At 39.5% G+C, this 25,333-nt stretch overlaps 1 protein-coding gene across 2 annotated transcripts in view; it reads right to left on the reverse strand.

Moving 5' to 3' along the window:
- ACACA (acetyl-CoA carboxylase alpha) overlaps positions 1 to 25,333 on the reverse strand; it is a 229,453-nt gene that overhangs the window by 158,684 nt on the left and 45,436 nt on the right. For both annotated transcript variants that reach the window (XM_024757632.1, XM_024757631.1), the window contains 8 exons: positions 22,538 to 22,670; positions 21,087 to 21,225; positions 14,214 to 14,323; positions 13,142 to 13,223; positions 11,884 to 11,982; positions 9,638 to 9,744; positions 6,410 to 6,520; positions 375 to 584 (listed from right to left, as the gene is read on the reverse strand). In XM_024757632.1, the coding sequence (XP_024613400.1) occupies positions 375 to 584; positions 6,410 to 6,520; positions 9,638 to 9,744; positions 11,884 to 11,982; positions 13,142 to 13,223; positions 14,214 to 14,323; positions 21,087 to 21,225; positions 22,538 to 22,670 (991 nt within the window). The remainder of the gene's footprint in view (positions 1 to 374; positions 585 to 6,409; positions 6,521 to 9,637; positions 9,745 to 11,883; positions 11,983 to 13,141; positions 13,224 to 14,213; positions 14,324 to 21,086; positions 21,226 to 22,537; positions 22,671 to 25,333) is intronic.

Genomic DNA, 25,333 nt, shown 5'->3' on the forward strand with positions numbered 1-25,333 from the left:
CAAATTCATCTGAAGACTAAAGGATAATCAATCTAGAAAATGCCACTACCTGCTTATCATGAGCTTGTTAAAGAACCAGACAATAAGATTAAAAAATCCCAAAACATTTCTCTTCCTTATCCCTACTCAAAATAGTACACTGATTTTTTTGTCAAAGGCATTAACTAATTTAGAGTTTGAAGTGTTCACTGGTATCTCTACTAGAGGGAGAACAGCAGAATTTTTATTTTATTTTTCCTCTAGGAAAAGGATATAATCTTATCAGTTATCCAGAACCACTGCTTGAAATTCCACTATTCTCAGATTGGCATATGAATTAAATGAGTAGTAGTTTTGTGTAAGAAAACAAAAATTAGAGCTTTTCATATACATACCTGTTCCATATGCTCAAATACTGCTGGAGTAGCAATAGCAGTAGGTGCCTCTTCAATAATCTTCTGATGCCTACGCTGTACAGAGCAGTCACGACCAAACAAAGAGATAGCGTTGCCATACTGATCTGCTAAGATCTGCACCTCCAGATGACGAGATTGTTTGGCTAGTCTCATCACAAAGATAGGAGATCCAGGGACTTCAGCTTGAACCTATATTAGAAAAGGAAATAGAACAAATTCTTAAGTGGTAAGCACTTTTTCTATCTTGATAAGCTCCTTCCATTTCAACAGGCAGATGCCTAGAAGTGTCAGGGACCATGTTAATCATTAGAAATACAAAAATAAATAAAATATAGTTCATGCTCTCATCCTTCTTAAAGGTACTGCATTCTTAGTTATATAACCAATATTAACTGATAAATACAAAAATGTATGAACATCCAGTGTGTTACAAAGGCAAAGAACAAATATTTTGAAAACACACACACACAAATTCCACAAAAGGGCAAAATACTGCCGTCAATTCCAAACAACCAAATGTACAACTTGTTCTAGACTAGATACTTTCCTGGTTCACATTTCATTATATACAGTATTGTTGTAGTCAAAGGACTTTCCTCTTCAGTTTTGAAGCATATTGTCACTAGATACAGAACTCGACACTAGCAATTATTTTCTTTCAGCACTTTAAAGATACTGCAATATTTTCTGGTTTCCACTGTTTCTACTGAGATGTCAGCTATCATTCTTACTGTTACTCCTTTGAAAGTAATCTTTTTTTCCCGGCTGCTTTAGGATTTTCTCTTTTCTCTGTCTTTTTAGGGGAGTGGAGTGGCAGATTTACTCTGATAAACTTAGATGTGGTTTTCTCTGTACTTCTCCTTGCAGGGCTCATAGTGTTTTTTGAATCTGTGCTTAGTATCTTTTCAGGAAATTCTTAGCCATTAGTTCAGAAAAATTCTTAGCCATTGTCTCTTCAAATATTGCTTCTGCTCCGTGATTTCTTCAAACATTGCTTCTGCTCCATTTTCTCTCTCTTCTCCTCTGAGACTCAAAGTACACGTTAGATCATTTCACTGTCTTTTATGCTCTGTATCTCTTATGCTTTGTTTTGCTATATAACACGTTACCTCAAAACTCAGTGGCTTGCTTAGGACACCAACCATTTTATTTGCTCGTGATGCTGTGCTCATCTGGGCAGTTCTTCTGGTCTTGCTACAGTCATTCATGTGCATATCATCATCTGGTGGCTCGAGTGGGGCTGAAGGGTCTCATGCAAATGTCTGCTGACTTGTGTTGACTGTTGGCCAGTACGTCTACAGAGCCTTGACTGGAACAGCTCATCTCTATTGCATGTGGCCTCCATCCTCCAGTAGGCTAGACCAGGCTTCTTCAATGCAGTGTTCCAAGAAGAGGGTGAGGGCAGAAGCTGCAAGGCTTCACAAGCACTAGCCTCTAGAACTTACACAATACCACTTTGGCCACATTCTAATGGTCTAAGCAAGCCACAAGGCCAGCTAAGATTCAAGGGGTGGGAAAAGAGATGCCACCTCTTAATGGGAGGAAAGGCAAAGTCACATTGCAAAGGGATATACACTCAAGAACAGGAGAGGTTATTGCGGCCATCGCTGCAAACAATCTACTATGGTCTGCCCTCTGGCCACAATAATTCACATACCTCCCACATGCAAAATAGACTCACCCCCTCCCAAGACCCCCAAAGTCATCCAATCATGGCATCAGGCTTGAGGTCCATTTTCTCATAAGTCATGTCCACAAGTAAAAGAGACTCCTTGGGTGCAGCTCCTCAGGTGCTCTTTATCCAAAGATCTGGGAACTAAAAAGACAAGTTATCTGCCCCCAACACCCCCAACATTTAATGATGAGATGGGGAGAGAATAACTGTAAAAGATACTCCTATTCAAAGAAGAAAGGACAGGAGGTACATAGCAGTCACTGGTCCACAACAATTCTGAAATCCAGACGGGCAGATGTTGTGAGGTTCCCTTACTCCAGGGGCATGGAATTTTTTTTGTTGTTTGCTGTTTTTTACTACGGTCTTGTTCTGCTCCCTGTGAGTGGTTTCCTAATCCACGGGTCCCCTCTGCTCTTAGCTGCCCTCTGGGCTCCTGGCTCCACAATCTGAAAAATCTTTTTATTATTAGAAATTACTAATGTTTACAGCTGAACATTTTTTCCAGTCTGCTTCCTATTCATAGAAAATCAAAGTCCCAGAGGCCTCTCTGAAGTCTGAACTGTCTCTGTCCCTTTAGTCTCTTTGGTGCATTTATCAACAGAAGTCTCTCAAAAACTTTGTGGTTTTCCTATGAATCATATTGGAAATTCACTACTTGCGCCAAAAACATATCCATAAGTTTTCTGCACAGACCTCTCTGTACCTCGGGTTTGTCAGGCTGCCGTGGGACAACATCTTTAAAATTCTTAGAAGCCCTTTTTTTCTAGCTGAGAGAGTAATCTACCAGGTACTGTCTTAAGTATTTCTGAGGTCTTAAAGGATCTCCCAGGCACTCTTGATTTGGTCTGTACTCTGAAGTCATTTTTTACTTTGAAAATCTTTTGCCAGCTGGAGAGATTGGGAATGAGAAACAGTTCTATTTTCAAACTCAATAAGTTTGAAACACCTTCTTTAGTTCATCCCTCTTTATAGTTCCTTAGCAAAAGCAACCAAAAGCATTCAACAGATACTGTTAACACTTTATCTAAAAAGATCTCCTTAACTAGGTCTACAAGTTCACTAAATACAGTCTCTACCTTCCAAGTTACCTCAGGTAATTGTTCCATCATTACAGAACATGGGTTACGTTTTCCCTCACTGCCTTTCCATCCCACACTAAAAGTTTGTTCACCATTCTTCCAGCTTTCATTAACAACCACCTTACCATTTTTCCAGCCTCCACCTATGAGCCAGTCTCAAAGCCAATGCCACATATTTTACTTTTTTGTTAGGGCAGTATTACACCTTTAGGTATCAATTTCTGGGTCAGTTATCCATTGATGCCTAACAAACCACCAAAAATTTAGTGACTTAGGATGCTGACCTTTTTTTTTTTTTTTAATTTGTTCACAGAAATTTGAGCTGGGCTCAGTTGGGCAGTTTTTCTGCTGATCTTGGCTTGGAGCCACTCATGTAGTTAGTCATCTGGCAACTTGACTGGGGTTGGATGGTCTAACGTGGCCTCACTTACATGTCTCAAAGGTGCTGGTGACTGTCAGGTCTAGGAAGCCTCAGTTGGGATAACTCATCTTTGCTTTGTGTGGCCTCTCTTTTCCAGAAGGCTAAACTGGGCTTTTCACAAGGCAAGTCTAAGGCTCATTCCAAAAGGGCAAGGGCAGAAACTACAAGACCACTTGCAGTTTAGGCTTTGGAACTTGCACACCATTTCTACCACATTCTATTGGTCAACCCAAGTCACAAGGCCAACCAAAATTCAAAGGATGGGAAAAAAAGACTCTATTTCTTGATGGGAAGAAGGCAAAATCATACTATAAAAAGGTGTGTAGGGCTTCCCTGGTGGCACAGTGGTTGAGAGTCCGCCTGCTGAGGCAGAGGACACGGGTTCGTGCCCTGGTCCGGGAGGATCCCACATGCCGCGGAGCGGCTGGGCCTGTGGGCCATGGCCATTGGGCCTGCGCGTCCGGAGCCTGTGCTCCACAAAGGGAGAGGCCACAACAGTGAGAGACCCGCATACCGCAAAATAGGGATGGGAGGAGTTAACATGGTCATCTTTGCAAATACTCTCTCACATGCTCTTTTCTGTATTTTTCATCCTTTTTGTCTCTTCATGCTTCAGTCTGAATTTTCTTCTGACCTATCATCCAGTCACTAATTCTCTCTTCAACTGCATCTAATATGCCATTAAACTCCTCTATTGACTTAATTTTAGTTATTGCATTTTCAGTTCTAGAATTTTCATTTGCTACTTCTTTATGGTTTCCAGTTGTCTGCCCAAATTCTCAATCTTATCTTTAATTTCCTTGAATACATTAAATATAGTTACTTTAAAGTCCTTGTCTGATGGATCCATTATCTAAACCCGCTGTGGGTCTGTTTCTATTGGCTTTTATTTTTCTTGATTTTCAATCGCATAATTTGATACGCTTGCTTATTTTTTTAATTTATTTTATTGAAGTACAGTTGATTTACAATGTTGTGATGCTTGCTTATTTTTAATTGGCTGCTTGAAACTGCATTTGAAAAATTAATAGAAATAATTTGAGGTTCTGGATGTTACCTTTCTCTAGAGAGAATTTATATTTGCTTCCTGCTGGTAGCTAGGGACACTAGCAACCCTAGAACACCATGCTAGAATCAAGAGTCAAGCATTTTGAAGCTGAGATTTAGTCCCTTTGAGAACTGGTCTATTTCTAGTTCATTCTTAGTCCTTCAAGATCCCAACCTAAAATGTGGGAGGTTTCCCAGGGAACCCTCCTCAGCAAACCCTACAGTCTAAGTTTTGTTCTTTTAGTCTTATAAGACTGTTGAAAAATCTAATCAGCTTTTCAACTGCTTCTTCTCAAACTAAAGGATATCTCTAGGGAAAAAATGGCCTCAAACATGAGACCTCTCTGGGTTTCATTTTTCTCCTATATCTTAGCCCCCAAGTTCTTCATTGCCTTGAAAGATCTCTAGTGCCTTAAAACAGATTTTTTTTTTTTTTTAATTTGGCCACCTTTTCTAGTTTGCTCTCAGTGGGAGGACTGATTTGAGTTACTTAGTTAATCATTATTGGAACTTAAGGACTTTTACGTAAAACTTCCTAATCTTAGTATTCTAGATATTTCAACTACTTGATTCCACAGTAATAAGTAATTTTGAATTATCTAAAGGAGTTAACATTTTAAAAAATTAACATGAGCCATGACCTGCTTATGAAATTAGAATTATTATAGAAGGAATATAAAGTAAATGACAGGTAATATTCAAATACTGACACTCAAAATAGGATAATGCAGCAAAACGATACCTTTATCACTTTCTTTGTCTAGTATATCAAATCATGGAAGACCCAGCTCACAGAGTTTTTCTCTTTAGCTCATGACAATGAAGCAAAAAGTTTGGTGCTGAATGTTTTAAAGAAAAAAACAAAAAAGGGCAAATAATATGCAGCTAGGGGTACTAGTAAAAGATGGTACAAAGTAAAAGATGCTGGGAAAAATAAGAAAAAGTGGGAAGCTAGGGAAGTGAAAAGGCCAGAAGGTGTCCCAATTTTCCTTTTTCTGGGTATTGGTAGGAGAAAAAAAGAAGTGAGTCAAGTATGTAAGGGTAACTCTGAGGGCAGGAAAAAGAGACTCCTGTCTTCGGATTCTTTCTCTAAGATTCTGAAAAGAAATCATTTCTTTGGCCTCCACGACCAACTTGTAGTATGGCCACATCCTTGGCTGCAAATCAGAGGATTAGGCAAAGAGAAAGCCTAGGTTTAGCTTTCCTGAGCCACCCTCCGTTCTCATAGAACATGCGCCTGCCACAGGGTCCCTGTGCCAGGGTGTGGTGACCATGCAGTACAGGCCATGGTATTATAGACTGCTGGGCCAGAACACATGACAGAAACTCAGGAGTCTGCAGCCAATTTGAACTGAAGTGAGGTGAAGTCAATCAAAGAGCTTGAGTGAGGCCAGACCAAGAGCATCCAGATCAGGAATTAACCGTGTCACATACATTGTCTAAAGTGCCAGCAGAAGAGGGACACAAAAATGCAGAAAGGTACTGACTCTTGCTTGTTACTATGAGTTCCTATGAGCCACACAAACCATATGCAGAAGAGCTATCTGAGAAACTGAGCAGTTTTATATAAGACAGAATAACTCTACTGCTTGTATTACCTAAATGAATAAAACCTTAAATTGAACTGGACATTTTATTAATTCTTTTGCCCTGCTAATAAGCAGGTAGAGGCTAGAAAGAAAGACAAGATTAGCTGTAGACAAAAAAATCTAAATATTTTCTGGACATCCAAATTACATGCATCTCTGATATACATGTTAGTTCCAATAAATAACGACAGCTTGTACTCTACCTGTCTGAAGAGGTTAGGGAAGTCATCTGCATTGTTGACTTTTCTGATTCCCTTCCCTCCTCCTCCTTCCGAGGCCTTGATCATTACTGGATATCCAACTTCCTCCGCTGCCTTCAAGAAGAAAGAGAAAAATGGAAGTGAGAATGGTATTAGTAGGGAAGGAGAAAACTGGCATTTTCTCCCTTTAAAAATGCTGTCATTTGGTAGGTCTATATATAGCAAAATAGAAAGATCCTGAAGATATACTATTAGGTGGGGGAAAAAAGTACCTGAGTAATATTTGTACTATTGGGTTGAACAAGAAGAAACTGCATTTTTTTGATAGGTAAAAAAATGGTTGAATACTGGCAATTTTGTATGTTTCAATCTAAGATAATCCCATATAGATCAAAAACAAAGTAAAACTATATGTATAATTATGTGTGCATTCACACACTTACCTATGTAAGTATAAAAAAACAAGTCTAGAAAATCCACCAGCAGTGATTTATAAAAGGAAGATGAGTAGATATAAACTTTCACTTTTTACTGTATATATTTCTGTATTATTAGAATTTCTCATAAGATGCAAGAATTTGTCTATTACCCATAATTTTTATTTTATTTTATTTTATTTTCAAGTTACCAGAGTATACACTTTCTATCTTTATTCCATAATTTTTATTTTAAAAAAAGACAAAAAGACATACACAGTTCACTTATTATAAGCTGATGGCCTCAGTACAGCTTCTGACCCTCCGACAACATATAAGACTCAACAAATCAGGAATCTCACATATCCAGAAACTTTTCTCACTCAACTTTTTGATAAAGATAAAAATAACAAGATACAAAAATATTAATGAAAGTAGTCAGAAAACTAATTTTCAACACATGCTCTAAATGTGCTTTTCACATTTACAGTATTTTATAATGATCAGGTGACGAGCCCAAAACGTTTTGAATATTTAATTATATATCCATTAAGTAAAGAGCCAGTTAAATCAAGATATACCTATTTACTAGACTACTATGCAATTATTAAAGGAATGAGGTAGCCTTTACATGCAACGATATGGAAGATGTCCATATTATAGTCAAGGCAAAAAGTAAATTGGGGAAAAGTTAACCAAAAGTCTAAAATAACTGAGTCATTCCTTTGTCAAAACATTCCAGTCTTTCACGGTTTACGTTGTAACAATATCTAAAAAACGTGTCACCAGAAAAAGACCATTTCACATTTTAATTTTTGTCAGTAGATTACGCATGAAAATCCTTCACTCACAGTCCCATCTCTTCTCAACTCTCTTAACTATTCACTTCTATGCTTATAAACAAAATTAGCGTGATGAACTCAATCACTGGGTGATAAATGAAGAAACAGCCACAGTTGTGAGAAAGATTTAAAAAAAAAGTAGGAGGGGGGCTTCCATGGTGGCACAGTGGTTAAGAATCTGCCTGCCAATGCAGGGGACACAGGTTCGAGCCCTGGTCTGGGAAGATTCCACATGCCACAGAACAACTCAGCCCGTGTGCCACAACTACTGAGGCTGCGCTCTAGAGCCCGCGAGCCACAACTACTGAGCCCGTGTGCCACAACTACTGAAGCCCATGCACCTAGAGCCCGGGCTCCGCAACAAGAGAAGATACCGCAGTGAGAAGCCCATGCACCACAACGAAGAGTGGACCCCGCTCGCTACAACTAGAGAAAGCCCGTGAGCAGCAACGAAGACCAAACGCAGCCAAAAAATAATAATAATAAATACATAGCCCACATGATATAAGAAAAAGGCAGGCCTTTTAAAAATATATAAAAGCTCTAGGCACAGGTCATCCATTTAAAATATTTTAGAAGAATTTTAATGCCACGAGGAAAATGCTTATGTATAGGTAGAAAAAAACCTAGGATTACAAAAACAATGTATATAGTAAGACCCTAATTTTACAATTATCATAATAATTATAGTTATGGGAATCTACTAATAAAGATTATCATTATATGAATCAAAAAAGGCTGGAAGAAAATATATGAATATGTTAACAAGACTTATCTTTGGATGCTAGGCTTATGGGTTTTATCATCTCTTTTCTTACTTTCCAAATTTTCTACCAGAAAATGTTATGTTTATAACCAGGAAAAAAAGGAATTTTAACTGATAAGCAAAATAGCTAATTTCCTACAAAGGGCTTCTACTCTTTTGCAAATTATATCAAATAGAACATAGCATTAGCAATTCAATTAGAAATATTAATTCTTCTTATTAAGGAGATTACAGGATGCTTAACTTGAAATGCAAACAACAGAGCAAAATTAGTTGAGCATTCAGTGTTCCTCCTGAATTTATAACATACAAGTCAAACAAGAGTAGTGTGTTTTTCTAAAATATAGCCTCTTTCATTATCTCCTTGGAGGCATAGCTGACACTTCCAACTAATTAAAAAGTGAAAGGGGAACAAACTGGAGAGAACTATGAAGAAAGAAAAAGTAATGTTAGAGAGCCGACCTCCTTTTGCGTGGGTTCATGTTTCTACATGGACAGACAATAATTAGAGTAATAGTTTCAGCCTCTATCAGCTCCCTCCCTCACTCCTCCTCAAGGGAAAAAGAATGAATTCTGTGATCGGTCGGTTTGGAAGGAGAAACTGAGCATGTATAGCTCAGCCTTTTCCCCTTTGGGATCAGCCCAGTACACAGAACATATGCTCTTTGCCAGCTCTCAGTCATACAATAAACTGAATGGCAAAAGCTCTGCCTCTGTGGTTATTCACACCACCAGTAACCAGTGAGCGAGTCTGCTTAACTGACATTCAGTTTACGAATCTGACTGTTGCGACACACTTAAACCATTTTCACCATCATCTCTATTCATAATAAAGCTGACATTTTGATCCCTCTCTGCCCGGCTTCTTGGTTCTGAACTCAAGTAGGACAAAAAGTGTTGTTTGCCCCCAACTCCCCCTGCATGCACACAAATACTAACAGGTGGTAGAGAATAGAATCAGAACCTCCTTAAAGCTCTGATTTAACCACCTAAGAAATGTTCTGTCCAGGTGAACGGCTTGCTTCAAAACAAATTTAAATTATTTTTGTGAAACATAGGTCACTTCCTCATTCTATAAACTATACCTCCTGGTCTTACAACCCTAATGCCATCATGGGTGTATATCATGAACCAGGCTCCAAATCCCTGTATTTGGGACTGTAAGTGGTCCGTTGAAAAACATCACTCCCTAGAGTTAGTAACTTACCTTCAGCCCGTCATCCACATCCTTCACACAACCTTTTTCATATAGTTCCTGAGGAACATTTAAGATACGTTTTGAAAAATCATTTTCGTGCCAGTCCACACAAAGACCTGCAATAGATAACAGTGACTTAAAAGCAGCTACAAAAGCTTCTGTTCTTGTCAGTTTTCTGCTTATACCTTCTTTACTTCCCCCCACTGTTTTTTTGGCAGTGCCACATGGCTTGCAGGATCTTAAGTTTCCCAACCAGAGATTAAACGCAGGCCCATGGCAGTGAACGTGCCGAATCCTAACCACTGGACCACCAGTACCTTCTTTAAAATGCTTTCATATTTATCCAAAATTGAGGGTAGATGGGAGAAAGAAGGATACCATAAAACCCTGATCAGTCCTTGGAGTTAGCAGGATTTATCTATAGCAACACCTGGCCACTTGGGTTCTGTTGCTGGAGAAAGCCAAGAGAGCTAACAAGCAGCAATTTTAAAAAATGCAAGGACATACAAGACAAAACAAACAAACAAAAAAGCACGTCAGACTTCTCACATAAACTCAGCAGGCAAAATACCTTTGATGTGTGTGTTCAGGGCTGCTTCAGGGCCAGAGGTCTGAGAAATAATTCAGTCTTTATGAGCTCTTGGAAATGGAAATGGCGGTTTTATTGGCCTCAGCAGAGTCATGATTCCATACTCCCTGAATGTCCCTGTACTCAGCCACAAAGGGAATGGTATAGCCTCTCCACTCAAACAAGAACAAATTCAACGTTTTATTTTAAACTGTTTGACCCAGCCGGTCTGGAGAGGATATTGCAATTCCCCTGGAGAGCCAGAGTAACAAGAGTTCACATCTGTTCTGACTCAAGACAATGGTAGTTCCTATTCGGAAGAGGTTTTAGTGTATGTTTGCTCTCTGTGCTTCAGTACCAAAAAACAAAAGTTCATGTTGTTATCAGCTATAATAATTCACAACGCACTCTTCAAGGGATTCGTCAAGAATAAATCATTTTTACAAAAAATTCATCCTTCTGCATGTCTAAAAGAAAGGTTGATTATTGACCTCATTTTTCTGCATCAAGGGCAAATGAGAGGTTGAATGGTATTAAACAAGCAAAACAAATCATCAATTAACTGTGGGCTCAAATCAAGAAAACACTGGCAAAAAAGAATAGAGGGACTTTTCTGGTGGCACAATGATTAAGAATCCGCCTGCCAATGCAAGGGACACAGGTTCAACCTCTGGTCCGGGAAGATCCCACATGCCGCAGAACAACTAAGCCCATGCGCCACAGCTACTGAGCCCATGTACCACAACTACTGAAGACCGCGCGCCTAGAGACTGTGTTCCACAGCAGGAGAAGCCACCGCAATGAGAAGCCTGCACACCGCAACGGAAAGTAACCCCCACTCGCTGCAACTAGAGAAAGCCCGTGTGCAGCAATGAAGACCCAACGCAGCCAAAAATAAATAAATAAAATAAATAAATGTATTAAAAAAAGAACAGATACATGTATATGCATAACTGAATCACTTTGCTGTACACCTGAAACTAACACAACATTGTTAATCAACTATACTCCAATATAACAATTTTAAAATAAAGATTAAATAAACAGAAAGAGAAAGAAAGGAAGGAAGGAAGGAAGGAAGGAAGAAGGGAAGAGGGAGAGGGAGAGGGGGAGAGGGAGGGAGGAAGGGAGGGAGGGAGAGAAAGGAAAGAAGGAAAGGAAAGGAAAGGGAAAGGGAAAGGGAAAGGGAAAGGAAAAGGAAAGGAAAGGAAAGGAAAGGAAAGGAAGGAAGGAAAGGAAAGGAAGGAAGGAAGAATACTGGCAGGCAAGCACCTGAGTAGGTGGGTTTTAGTTTTTTCTTAGTGATTCCAGTCACCTCCCAGGCAGGTTCAAAGGCCTATTCCACCTAAGAAGTCCATCTCTGAGGAAGATTCTAGCCTACCCAGAGTAGATCTGAATCCACAGAACCAGATGAGTTTTCTCAGAGTTTCTCCAAATTAAGTCCCAAGATCATTTACATTACAATTTAGCATCTACATACCTGGTACAAAATTTACATTCTTAAGACATGATAAAATCACAGGTACAACAATTAAGCCAGGAGATACAAGATACCATTAATTAATGTGTATTCTATTTCTGTCAAATATCCAACACATTTTAAAGCAGGCTTAAGCCCCAAGGCCACAGTCCCAAATATTCTACCGAGCTTTTCTACACTTCAAGATACAAACAAATAATTTCTTACCACTGCCACTCCATGGAAGAGTTGGGATACCTGCAGTTTGAGCCACTATGGAAGATGCAATCTTATCCCCCAAAGCCCACATGGCCTGGCTTGGAGGACCTGAAAACAAGACAAGGAAAGAACCCTGACTGTAACATTTTGGCCTCGTTTCTGTCACATGTATTTTATCTTCCATATAATTATTTTTGTATTTGTCTTGTATCCCCTACAGCACATATCATCAACATCAGAAACTTGATTATGGGGGCTACTATGTTTTGGCTCATCTTTGTACCCTTCATAGAACCTAATGTGGTAAATTTCTGCATTCAGGGAGAATTCAATATATATAAATATATGCTGAATTAAATTCCTGACAAATGTAACTCTGATTTTATCATCTGTCATGATCCAACTTTACCATATTAACAAAGTCTTTCTTTCTTTTTTTTTTTTAACCAATATCCTGAAGTAAGGACAATAAAGTTTTGGTGTTCAAGTTTAAAATATTATACTCTCCTTGGTCTTAGGGAAACCCAAATGGAAGATTTATCTTTAATAGGCTTTACAAAGCATAATCATCATTGCAGAGATAGAGACAGAAACACTTTGAGCCATACAACCTCAAATTTTCTCTCCGTATAGGATAGCAGAAAAGTCAGAAGAAATAGCTCTCTTATAGGAATATAATCTATATGCTTAAATGTGAAAGAAATGATTCATATTTAAGGGCACACTGCCAGCGTATCCTAAGTATTCAATTATCTTTTCTATATAAAAATAGGTCATTTCTCCACATGTTTTCTTAATGTTAATGGCAAAGTTTTTAAAGGCCAGTGTTCTGGAAATCAGAGCCTCCTCCATATCTCATAGAAAAGAATCTGGGGACAAAAAACACAATCAAGATGCAAGATGTGAGCTTCCCTGGTGGCGCAGTGGTTGAGAGTCCGCCTGCTGATGCAGGGGACACAGGTTCGTGCCCCAGTCTGGGAAGATCCCACATGCCGCGGAGCAGTTGGGCCCGTGAGCCATGGCCGCTGAGCCTGAGCATCCGGAGTCTGTGCTCCGCAACGGGAGAGGCCACAACAGTGAGAGGCCCGCGTATCACACACACACACACAAAAAAGATGCAAGATGTAAGAAATGATGAAGGGTTAAAGAAAAAGAAATGAAGAAAAGGGTTACTCGGAGAGCTGCTGACTGATGAAAAACTAAGAGCCCAGTGCCAAAATGACAGAGAGAAACAGAAAGGCAGGAACAGTATGTCAGAAAGGCTTACCCATGAAGGCGATGCCATTTTTCAAAAGAAGTTCTGGGAGCTTAGGATTCTCAGAAGCATGACCCCAGCCAGCCCAAACTGCCTACAAGGGAACACAATATGATTCATTCTTAAAATTCATACTAAAAGGAACATGATAAACTGTATTACTTTCTACCAAGACTGGCCCTCCTCCATGAGGTACAATAGCTCCATGAGGTACAATAGCTCCATGGCAGCCTAATGCCTAATTCAGCTTCCATGCCTGACTCTTGGCAAACTTTTCACAGAACAACAATAAACAGTCCATTGTGGTAAAACCTCTGAAGAGGTCAAAAACAGGTTGAAACTGATATTAAGAACCAGCTAGTATTGTTGCTCTTTAGGAAACTCAGTTCATAGCCTTTCAACTAGACTCTATAGAGCCTCTTGTAGAAATGTTGGTTTTCTTCCACAGATTGAATTACTTTGGCCACCCAACTCCACCTTTATATCTAGTGGTTATACTGCCATACAAATCCCGAGTTTTTTTCTCTTTGGGCTTTAAGACACTTACCCTAAACTCCTTAACACAATGTGATAGGGAAGAAACAACCTCCTTCTACTCTACCGTATTCTGGACTAAGAGTATTCCACTGGAAACAGGCAACTTTTACTTACTAGGAGGTTTGAAGGTGAAATGGATAGAATAATCTCTGAAAGACCCTTACAAACCTCTTGTTTGGATTACATTTACTTTATGTTGGCTCATTCCATTCTTTCCACCTTTCCTTTCCCTGTCTGTTGTATCCCATATAAAGGCTTTTACCAACGTTCAACAAAGATGCTTTATATAAAATTAAAAGTTCTTCACTGGCTATCCCCTTGTGCCCAACTGTAAAATGGCTGAATTTGGCAAAGGAAACTCTTCTCAATACCCTGTAATGGCCTATGTGGGAAAAGAATCTAAAAAAGAGTGGATAGATGTTTACGTATAACTGACTCACTTTGCTGTACAACAGAAATACAACATTGCAAATCAACTATACTCCCATAAAAATTTTTTTTTAAAAAGTCTGAATTTGGATTTTGAGGAGACGCTGGCCTCTCTTACTTGTACTGGGATCCTTTTAGCAATGTCAAGAATTAATTCCACATTTGCATAGTTGTTGTTGTTTGGTCCTCCTGGCACTGGCACATAATGATCTGCCATCTTAATGTATTCTGAAAACACAAGCAAATTAACAGAGAACACATGCTTTATTTTCAGAAATGTAACAGCAGAGCAAAAACTGTGTAAAGGACAGGTACCATCATACGTAACCACAGGACAAACTGTATTAATGGGGTAATTCCCAGAACCATTTATTTGGAGGCTCTTTGTTAAGTCACAGTACTAAAAATGGTAATCTCATAGTTAGGAGCTCTTATACTACTAAAACAGCAGGTCTCAAACTTTTCACCATGTGACCTTTTCAAAGGGTTTTTATGATCCCTATATCAAGGATGATGTATCTGTCACTTAAGAGGCCCATTATTATATTCTGAGAAAAAGCTCAGTGACACCTTTTATCTTTAACGTGAACTATATATTCTGAGAAAGCCCTTTTCCTGGTGTAAAGCTGGGACAGAATGGGGAAACAGGTAGAGTCTGGAGGGTCTGTAGACTGGCTAAACAGGAAAGGTTAGTTATAGGAGTATATCAAGTGCTTGAAAAACCTTTATCTGGATGGAAAGATATTTTAAAAAGATAACTTCTTTCCCTCCTTACTTTTTTTTTTTTTTTTTTTTGGCTCAGTATCCCCTTTCAAATCTGTCACCTGATGTTTCTCTTTTCCTTTTCTGGCAGTAACTGTGGCAGAGCAGCTACAATGTGCAGGGACTGTACTAAGCACTTTATATATATTATTTCATTTCATCCTCAATAATCATATATAACATGTATTATTAGCAACTACTTTACAGGGAATTATGGCTTGGAGCAGTTAAATAACTTTCTCAAGGTCCATCTCCACCATATTTATTACGTTTCTTATCTTGTGCTCTTAATTTTTAAAGGTTTTAAGTCCTTCTTTAAAAATTCCACTGAGTAAGATATGAGGCCCTAACAGTTTGTTCAGAATAAAAACAGGTGTATCATTCTCTCTGATTATGAGGGAAAGCGTGCTGATTATTTAAAAATTTAGAAAATATATCAGGATGTGCTGTTTTTTAAAAGTCAAAACCACCCATTGTCTCACGACTCAGAGATAATCAGTTCATGCTTTGATATACTAGAAACCATAAACTGCTAACCAATTTAATATATTGTGGATATCTTCCCATACTAACCAAACCACTTCAGACTCTCACTTGCAGTGGGGGTGCCAAATTGCCTATACTCTCACCTATACTGGGTATTATCAATTTGAAATTTTGCCAGTCCTATAAATTTTTAAAAATCGCAAGCTATTATTGTTTTGGTTTGCATTTCTTTGATTATCATTGGAATTGAACCTCTTTTCATGTGTTTATTGTTCCTTTTAAATTCTTCTTTTATGGACTATCTATTCATGTTCTCTGTTCATTTTCTTTTGAAGGGTGTCTTGTGCTCATATTACAGGTAGAAACTCTTTGCTGTTCACATGTTTTTCTAGGTTATCGCTTGTCTTTAACTACCACTCACGGAGGTAACCAGATTGCTGTTTTGATATATGTCATTACACCTTTTTTTTTTTCTCTGACTCTACACAATGTACTTTCTTTCTATTATTATATCATGCTATCAGTCTCCTTACAGCCAACTTTTTTCTAAGCAATTGTGCTGGACAGACCCATGATCCTAAGTCTCCAGGTATTCATATCTTAAGTTATCCCCTCTCTTTGGGTGTGGGCACAATCTATGACTTGCTTTTAGCCAAGAGAATATGGCAAAGATGAGGAGATGTCACTTCCAAACTAACAGTGCATAAGAATGTAGCCAATCTTACTGGGACACTTTCCCTTGATGGCTTTGAGGAAGCAGGCAGTCATTTTGGGGTGGCCCACGTGACAAGGAGCCAAGAGCAGTCTCTAGCCAACAACCAGCAACACAATCAGGTCCTCAGTCCAAACAGAAAACTGAATGGTGTCAACAACCATGTTAGTTTGAAAACAGATCCATCCCAAGTCAAGCCTCAGATGAGACTGCAGCCCCAGCTGAATGCTGATGGCAACCTTGTGATAACCTGAAGCAGAAGACCCAGCTACAGAAACTGTGAGGTAATAAATGTCCATTGTTTTAAGTTGTTAAATTTGTGGTAATACTGTTACACAGTAATAGATAAACAGTGTAACAATTTGTCAGAATGCACTCAGACCAATAAATGTTATCCCACAAAATTTTTTTAATGTTTTTATTGATTTAACATCCTTATTAGAGTATAATTGCTTTACAATGGTGTGTTAGTTTCTGCCTTATAACAAAGTGAATAAGTTATACATATACATATGTCCCCGTATCTCTTCCCTCTTGCATCTCCCTCCCTCCCACCCTCCCTATCCCACCCCTCTAGGTGGTCACAAAGCACCGAGCTGACTTCCCTGTGCTATGCGGCTGCTTCTCACTATCTATTTTAAGTTTGGTAGTGTATATATGTCGATGCCACTCTCTCACTTTGTCCCAGCTTACCCTACCCCTCCCAGTATCCTCAAGTACATTCTCTAGTAGGTCTGCGTCTTTATTCCCGTCTTGCCCCTAGGTTCTTCATGACCATTTTTTTTTTATTCCATATATATGTGTTTGCATACGGTTTTTGTTTTGTTTTTCTCTTTGAGACTTACTTCACCCTGTATGACAGACTCTAGGTCCATCCACCTCACTACAAATAACTCAATTTTGATTCTTTTTATGGCTGAGTAATATTCCATTGTATATATGTGCCACATCTTCTTTATCCATTCATCTGTTGATGGACACTTAGGTTGCTTCCATGTCCTGCTTATTGTAAATAGAGCTGCAATGAACATTTTGGTACATGACTCTTTTTGAATTATGGTTTTCTCAGGGTACATGCCCAGTAGTGGAGTTGCTGGGTTGTATGATAGTTCTATTTTTAGGTTTTTTTTTTAGTTTTTTTTTTGTGTGTGTGGTACGCGGGCCTCTCACTGTTGTAGCCTATCCCTGTGCTATGCGGCTGCTTCTCACTATCTATTTTAAGTTTGGTAGTGTATATATGTCGATGCCACTCTCTCACTTTGTCCCAGCTTACCCTACCCCTCCCAGTATCCTCAAGTACATTCTCTAGTAGGTCTGCGTCTTTATTCCCGTCTTGCCCCTAGGTTCTTCATGACCATTTTTTTTTTATTCCATATATACTTTCTGGAGAGTTTTTATCACAAATCGGTGTTGAATTTTGTTGAAAGCTTTTTCTGCATCTATAGAGATGATCATAGAGGCTGGCATGACGTTGAACTAGCCTGATGCGCACTGTGTGTTCTCCTGGGGAAGTTGTCCCTGGATCACGGGACCCTGTCAGTGGCGGGCTGCACAGGCTCCCAAGAGGGGAGGTGTGGATAGTGACTTGTGCTTGCACACAGGCTTCTTGGTGGCGGCAGCAGCAGCCTTAGCATCTCATGCCCGTCTCTGGGGCAGCATGGCTCGCGCTCATCTCTGGAGCTCCTTTAAGCGGTGCTCTGAATCCCCTCTCCTCGCACACCAGGAAACAAAGAGGGAAGAAAAAGTCTCTTGCCTCTTTGGCAGTTCCAGATCTTTTCCTGGACTCCCTCCCGGCTAGCCGTTGTGCACTAACCCCTTCAGGCTGTGTTCACACCTCAGGCTGTGTTCAGTCCTCTCCTGGGGATCTGACCGAAGCCTGAGCCTCAGTTCCCAGCCCCGCCCGCCCCAGCTGGTGAGCAGACAAGCCTCTAGGGCTGGTGAGTGCCAGTCGGCACCGATCCTCTGTGCAGGAATCTCTCCACTGTGCCCTCCGCACCCCTGTTGCTGTGCTCTCCTCCATGGCTCCGAAGCTTCCCCCCTCTGCCACCCACAGTCTCTGCCCACAAAGGGGCTTCCTAGTGTGTGGAAACCTTTCCTCCTTCACAGCTCCCTCCCACTGGTGCAGGTCCCGTCCCTATCCTTTTGTCTCTGTTTATTCTTTTTTCTTTTACCCTACCCAGGTACGTGGGGAGTTTCTTGCCTTTTGGGAGGTCTGAGGTCTTCTGCCAGCGTTCAGTAGGTGTTCTGTAGGGGTTGTTCCATATGTAGATGTATTTCTGATGTATTTGTGGGGAGGAAGGTGATCTCCACATCTTACTCTTCCACCATCTTGAAGCTCCTCTCCACAAAATATTTTTTAATGGGTGCATGGTATTTCATAGAATTGGTGCAACAGATTTTACGTAACTAATCACTAATGGTGGGCACAAGTTATTCCTGGTTTCTTGTTATTTTAAATAACACTGCAATGAATATCCCTGTATGAACATATTTGCCCCATTACTGATTTTTGTTCCTCAGAATAAACCCCAGGAAATAGACTCTCTTAGTCAAAAGATATGAGTACTTTTGTCCACTGGTGCTCATGATCCCATCCCCTTCCATCTCCTCTAGCTCTCTTGTGTACTGCTACCCCCCGGCCCCCACCCCTGCCCTTGGCTCCTTCCTCTCAGAAACATTCCTAAGTCTCTTCCATTCTGAAAAATAAAAATTCTCTCTTGACCCCAAATTTCTCTTCAGTTACTGCCTTTCCTTTTTCCCTTCTCATCCAAAATTCTCAAAAAACTTGTCCACATTGGCTGTCTCCATGTCTCATCCCATTCATTCCTTATCTTCCTATATTAGTCTGCATACTCACACTGTTCCACCAAAACTATTTCTGCAAAGGTTACCAATGATTAGCTAATCGCCAGACAGATTTTGATTCCTATTTTATTGGACTACTGACACTTTTGAGCCTTCCTTATTGAAATTCTCTTTTCTCATTGCTTTTCTCTTCTGTTTCTCTGACCATTTCTTCTCAACACTGTTTATGGGCCTATCTTCCTGAGTCTATCCCTAAATTTTGGCCTTCTATAAAATTTCATCCTTAACCCTCTTCTCTTCATTTTCTATCTGATCTTTCAGGAGGTAGTGTTAACTGTCATATATTTGCCGATAATGTACACTCTTAATCTCTAGTTCTCATTATTTCTAAGTTCTAGAAGTACATATTCAATTTTTTGTAGGATTTCTAGAATCTTCTTGTATCACATGTACTCCAAACCTGTCTCCCCACCAAAAAAAACCCCCACCTTGCTCTTATTACTATATTATCTATTATTTTGCCTTTGTTGATGGTGCTAACATGAAAAACAAGACCATCCTTGACAAATACTAGATCATGTCTTGTACTTTAACAAGCCACTTGCAGTTTCCAGAAACCACTATGTCACACCTTCAAACATTTGCATATACGTTCTTTCTGCCTGTAATACCTTTATCTTCCCCCTAATTGCTTCACTAACTCTTACTCATTCTTGGCTAGGTAAAACCCATTTCAGAAAGCTCTCTTTACCCTGTTAACCCCTCTTAACCCTTAACCCAAGAGCAGGGGCCAGAGTTACGATGGCTCATCTCTGTGTTCCACAGTACCCTGTGCATATTTCTATTATAGCACTTAACTCATTGTATTGAAATTATTTGTTTCCTAGAGCAAGATCATATCTTATTAAACTGTGGGTCTCCATGTTCATTGAGTGAATGAATACATGAATTAAAAGGAGCACCAAGGAGAAACAAGGAAAAAGAAATCATGCAAGGTACTTTACATTTATTATACACAATTTCATCATTACAACTATCCAGTAAAATAGACATGATTTTCCTTTCACATATACGAAACTGCAGCTGAGAGGTGTTGAAGGGTCAATCTAAATGATTTCATATAACATCTATTTTCCAATAAATTGGTGCCTTCTTCATTTCTAAAGATAATAACCCTTACTCCTTAGGAATAGTCTTAATATCATTGTCTCAATATAGAGTACATATAAAGACTAAAATAGCTTTAAAAGACAGCCCTTTAAAGAGCTAATGTTGGATTTCCCTGGTGGTGCAATGGTTAAGAATCCGCCTGCAAATGCGGGGGACATGGGTTCGAGCCCTGGTCCAGGAAGATCCCACATGCCATGGAGCAAATAAGCCCATGTGCCACGACTACTGAGCCTGCACTCTAGAGCCTGCGAGCCACAACTACTGAGCCCGCATGCCACAATTACTGAGCCCGCATGCCACAACTACTGAAGCCCACATGCCTAGAGCCTGTGCTCCACAACGAGAAGCCACCAAAATGAGAAGCACACGCACCGCAATGAAGAGTAGCCCCTGCTCACTGCAACTAGAGAAAGCCCGCATGCAGCAACGAAGACCCAATGCAGCCAAAAATAAATAAATAACTTTTAAAAAATAAAATAAAATAAAGAGCTAATGTTATCTGTGGGTACTCTGTCTTAGAGATTATACTTTAGTGATAAAAAGTATGAAGAGGAAGGACTAGCCACGACCTCTCAGCTACACCAATAGTCTTTATCTGCCTCTCTCAGATGGAAAACCATCTAAGCAGAGAGAATATGCCAAAGAGCCTGCAGAGTGAAACCTATTTGGGTCCCAAGAGGTCTCCCCCTCCCAGGAGGAGGGGAAAAAACAATCTTAACCTTAAAATGCTCTAAAATTCAATGTAACTCATAAGGTAAATAGCATTTCCTTCCAAACGTTTCTACTGACACATGCTAAAGAATGTGGCTTAGCAAACAACACTGAAAACCGGTATCGACACTTTGGTTAAATTTCTACCTATTTTTACTTAGAACACAGGCGTCTACGTTGAGGTTAAATATAACACAATCCTTGTCTATGCCTACTATCGACACTTTTTAAAAGAGAAATCCTTGGGTTTGGGAATCCCCCTGAGTTAACATTCTTCTCCTTAAAGGCTGTGCCATTCAATGTTTTATGCTTGAGGATGATGCTTTCTTAATGTTCATAACTTACCTGCATTGGCTTTCAGGTCTTCAGGTGTGACCATGACAACAAATCGGATTGCACGTTCATTTCGAAACATCTCATAAGACCACCGGCGGATAGACCGCATGCATTTCACTGCTGCAATGCCATTGTTGGCAATGAGAACCTGGTAGAGTGGGAACATGGGAATTGGAGAGAGGTAGAATAGACAGGCAAAGACAGAGGAAAAGAGATGAAATCACTTGTGTAGATCTTCCTCTGAAAAGCCAGAGTTTCAACTAGGAATTTGTACTGTTGGTCTAGGCATTTAGGAACAACTCCCACATGATCAAGGGGTATTTTAAGATGTTAGCTAAGCAAATACTTCAATATGTGACAGCTAAAACTTACTCCTTTCTAACTTCATTTCTTGAAGGGAAAAATCAGTTACTCAAATCTTAAGAGTTTGTGAATTATTCTACCATACCTACTTTTAGGGAATAGAAGAAACAAACGTCAGGGGGAAGATGGATATAAATAAGGCTGGAGGAAGATTCAACAGTGTAGTGTCATGCACTATTCTCTGTTGTAGTGAAACAAGGCACAGAGTCCTGAACATGTATAAGAATGCCTATACTAACCACCACCTCTCTCCAAAATGCTGAATCCAAATGCCTTAGAATTGTGCAGACCACCCCAGAAAGAACGGTCACAAGAAAAAGCGTAGAAGGATCAGTGATCCTGAGACTTCTCTGTTAAACAAACCTTTCACCTCCTTGCCTGTCTTGCAATCATCACCCTGAGGATAACATAGGTTGGGAGACACGTAATCTCTACTCATTGGAAGACTAACAGGAGTGCACCGCTAAAGCAACACTTTTAGGACAAAGAATATAGGTCCCCATCCTTTAATCTTTTAATCACTGCAAGCTATTTCAACCAAGTCATTCTCTCAGCTCCAATATGGTTTAGATAAAAGTGACACAGATTAACTCACAACATTTCAAAACACCTGTAATCTCTTTAAGTATTTCATGTGGTATATTCCCTCTAAACATCTCAAATTCCTGGCGGAACCCAGTAGGTTACACTGTATCAAACTTGTTGAAGCCTTCTGTTCTGGAACTCTCTCCGTTCCCTTAGCTCTAAACCCAGTGTTAGGACATGTTACCTCCTCACCACCACCCCACAAGCTAATCAATTTCTCATACCCTCTCAGATCAGTGCAACTCAACCCCATAAAAACCGCAAGATCTTTCTAAAAGCGCTTTATGGGTGCTGCCTCATCTTCTTACTTAGTTATGACTAAACTGTCAGTGGTAAATACATATTACAGAAAATAGTGAAATTATTTAATAGGATGCTAGGGAGGCAGAAAGGATAATTCTGCAGTCTCAGAAATTCAATTTAAATATCGGTTTTGAGCAAATCTAGACAACAAATCTAGGCATTAAATCTCATGTGCTTTTGAAAAAATAATTTAGCAGGTTATAACTTACCTTCTCAATCACTTTATTCCCACCAAAACGAGTAACAAATTCTGCTGGAGAAGCTACAGTGAAATCTCGCTGTGAGTCTATTTTCTTTCGGTCTCGACCTTGCTTTACTAGGTGCAAACCAGACATGCTGGACCTGTAAAAATAGAGAAATCATGAAAATCTACAGATAAGATTTCTTCACATCATCTATCTCCCCTGGAGACCTACTTTTCATTATCGGACTTATAAGAGCACTTCCAATTGCACCCTTGTGAAGACTGCATGGTAGCAGACCACATACTTTTTATAGCGAAGAGAGAAAAGAAAATGATCTTTGCTTGTGGAAATTTAAGAAAAAAAATAAGTGTTCCTGAATAATAAAAGACAATATTAAGGTTTACCAACAGATGCCATCATAAAGAGATAAGGCAAAGAACAGACTAAAATGAGATGGTATAAATAATAGACTCAGAGTGACTGTTAAAACTTAAAAAAACAACCCACAACAGTTAGCAAACCTGTTTCTGGATTATGATTCTGACACACAGATGACCTTCACCTCTGTATCTCTAACCTCCATTTTTCTTATGAGCTGTAACTCCACATTTTTAACTGCCTACTAAATGTTTTACTTGGATATTCCATAGACATTTCAAAATCAACAACTCCAAAAACAATTTATTTACAAGGCATTTACAAGGCAATTTATTTATAAACCATATTTCATTGATCTTAAGATAACACTTCTTTTTTTAGCTTTTTAAAATCTCTGAAATTGGTATGTATCTTACAACTGATGGTGTGCTTTATTTAACTGGCAGAATTTTTTTTCTCAGTGGTACATTCAATAATGGTGCCTCTAACAATCAATGGTGTTTTAGATTAGATAGTGGTGGAAACAGCACAGGCCTGCTTTAAATTCCAGATCTTCACCGAATAACTTAAACTTGCTAAGCTTCACTTTTCTCTTTGTAAATATGTATGGTATTCACTGTTCTAGGTTTTTAGCTATTGTCTCTCAGCTGCAAGCCCACCCTTTTATGCTCTGCTCTATGACAACAGGGCTTAACACCATGCAAACTTGTTTGATTCCGCCTATAGGAAGGCAGAAGGGTTTAAGAAAAAAAAAAAAGAGAGAGAAAGGGATTTTCTTCTTATTTTCCAGCTATTATCAGCATTGCTCCACAGGAAAACAGAGTTAATTCCAGTCTCTAGCATCTTTCAGCATTCAGGAATAGCCGTGATGTATTCCCTTAGAAGGACAAGGAGCAGTGGGTTGTGGCTCCTTGGCTGTCAGAGTACCAGCCCTGCCATGCTCACTCATCCTCTGGGCTACCCGGCCTGGGCCTATCAATCACCTGTCAGGCCAGGCCTCCTCCTCAGGGATCTGAGAACCAGCTACTCAAAGCTTACTCCCAGAGATCCAAGCACCAGCCCCTCTCCAAGCACCTTGGGCCCTCTCCAAGCTTGTAGGTTCTGGGAATACTACCTCTTCCCGAGGGGTGGTAGCTGCTTCCTGCAGATATTAACCTTGGGTTACCTCAGCATGTCTTTTTTGTTCTTTTATTCTTCTAACACCCAAGTAACCAATTTTCACAATTGAATGTCTTTTGTTTATAATACCTAATGCAGTTTCTCTTTCCCTGAATGGACCTTGACTCATAGCACTGATAGACCTTCTGAAAGGGTGTTTTGAGGACTAAATGAGATAATGGATATAGTAAATAAAATCCTTTATACACTATTTAACAGACAGCTGCTTTCTTCTATTTCTATTTTTTCTTCCTTTCTCCTACACTTTAACCTTGCACTCAAGTAATTTCTCTCTTCAAAATAAAAGAGTATGATTAAAACCTTCCCACAAAGAAATACCAGGTCCAGATGGTTTTATTTTTATTTTTTTTATTTATTTACTTACTTACTTATTTACTTATTTATTTATTTTTGGCTGCGTTGGGTCTTTGTTGCTGTGTGCAGGCTTTCTCTAGTTGCAGCGAACGGGGTTTACTCTGTTGGGGTGCGCAGGCTTCTCATTGTGGTGGCTTCTCTTGTTGCCGAGCATGGGCTCTAGGCCTGTGGGCTTCAGTAGCTGTGGCTCGAAGGCTCTAGAGCGCAGGCTCAGTAGTTGTGGTGCACGGGCTTAGTTGCTCCGCGGCATGTGGGATCTTCCCAGACCAGGGCTCGAACTCGTGTCTCCTGCATTGGCAGGTGGATTCTTAATCACTGCGCCACCAGGGAAGCCCCAGATGGTTTTAAAAGGCAAGTTCTACTGAACTTTCAAGAATCGTAGCCTATCAAACTTCCAGACAGTAGAAAAAGAAGTACAACTCCCCAGTTAGAGTAATACTAATACCAGTACCAGACAAAGATGTTACATGAAAGGGAAGTCCAGGGCCGCTTTACTCATGACCACAGTTGCAAAATTCCTAAAGACGATATTCTAAATAGGTGTTGGGTCAAGGATAGGCAAAATATTAGTTAAAAAGTATGTTACTCCACAACCAACTTGAGTTTGTCCCAGGTAAGCAAGGATGGTTTAATTTTAGAAATGTAAATGTAAAACTGTTAGATTTCCTAGCAAGTGCAATAAAATAAAAAAATTAATAAGTACATTAGAGACCTGAGGGCTGCCAAGGAGGAAGTTAAATTATATTTATTTGTGAATGATGTAATTTACATAGAAAACAAAAGATTCCACAAATTATTAGAAATAATAGGAGGCCTTAGTCAAGTGTATAGATATATGATTAATATATAAGAAGCTCCCAAATATTATATATAGATTATAAAATTAAAAACAGATCATAAAGGGCTTCC

The sequence above is a fragment of the Neophocaena asiaeorientalis genome, unplaced genomic scaffold (genome assembly GCF_003031525.2).
Source record: "Neophocaena asiaeorientalis asiaeorientalis breed wild unplaced genomic scaffold, Neophocaena_asiaeorientalis_V1.1 scaffold327, whole genome shotgun sequence".
Classification (NCBI taxonomy): Eukaryota; Metazoa; Chordata; class Mammalia; order Artiodactyla; family Phocoenidae; genus Neophocaena; species Neophocaena asiaeorientalis.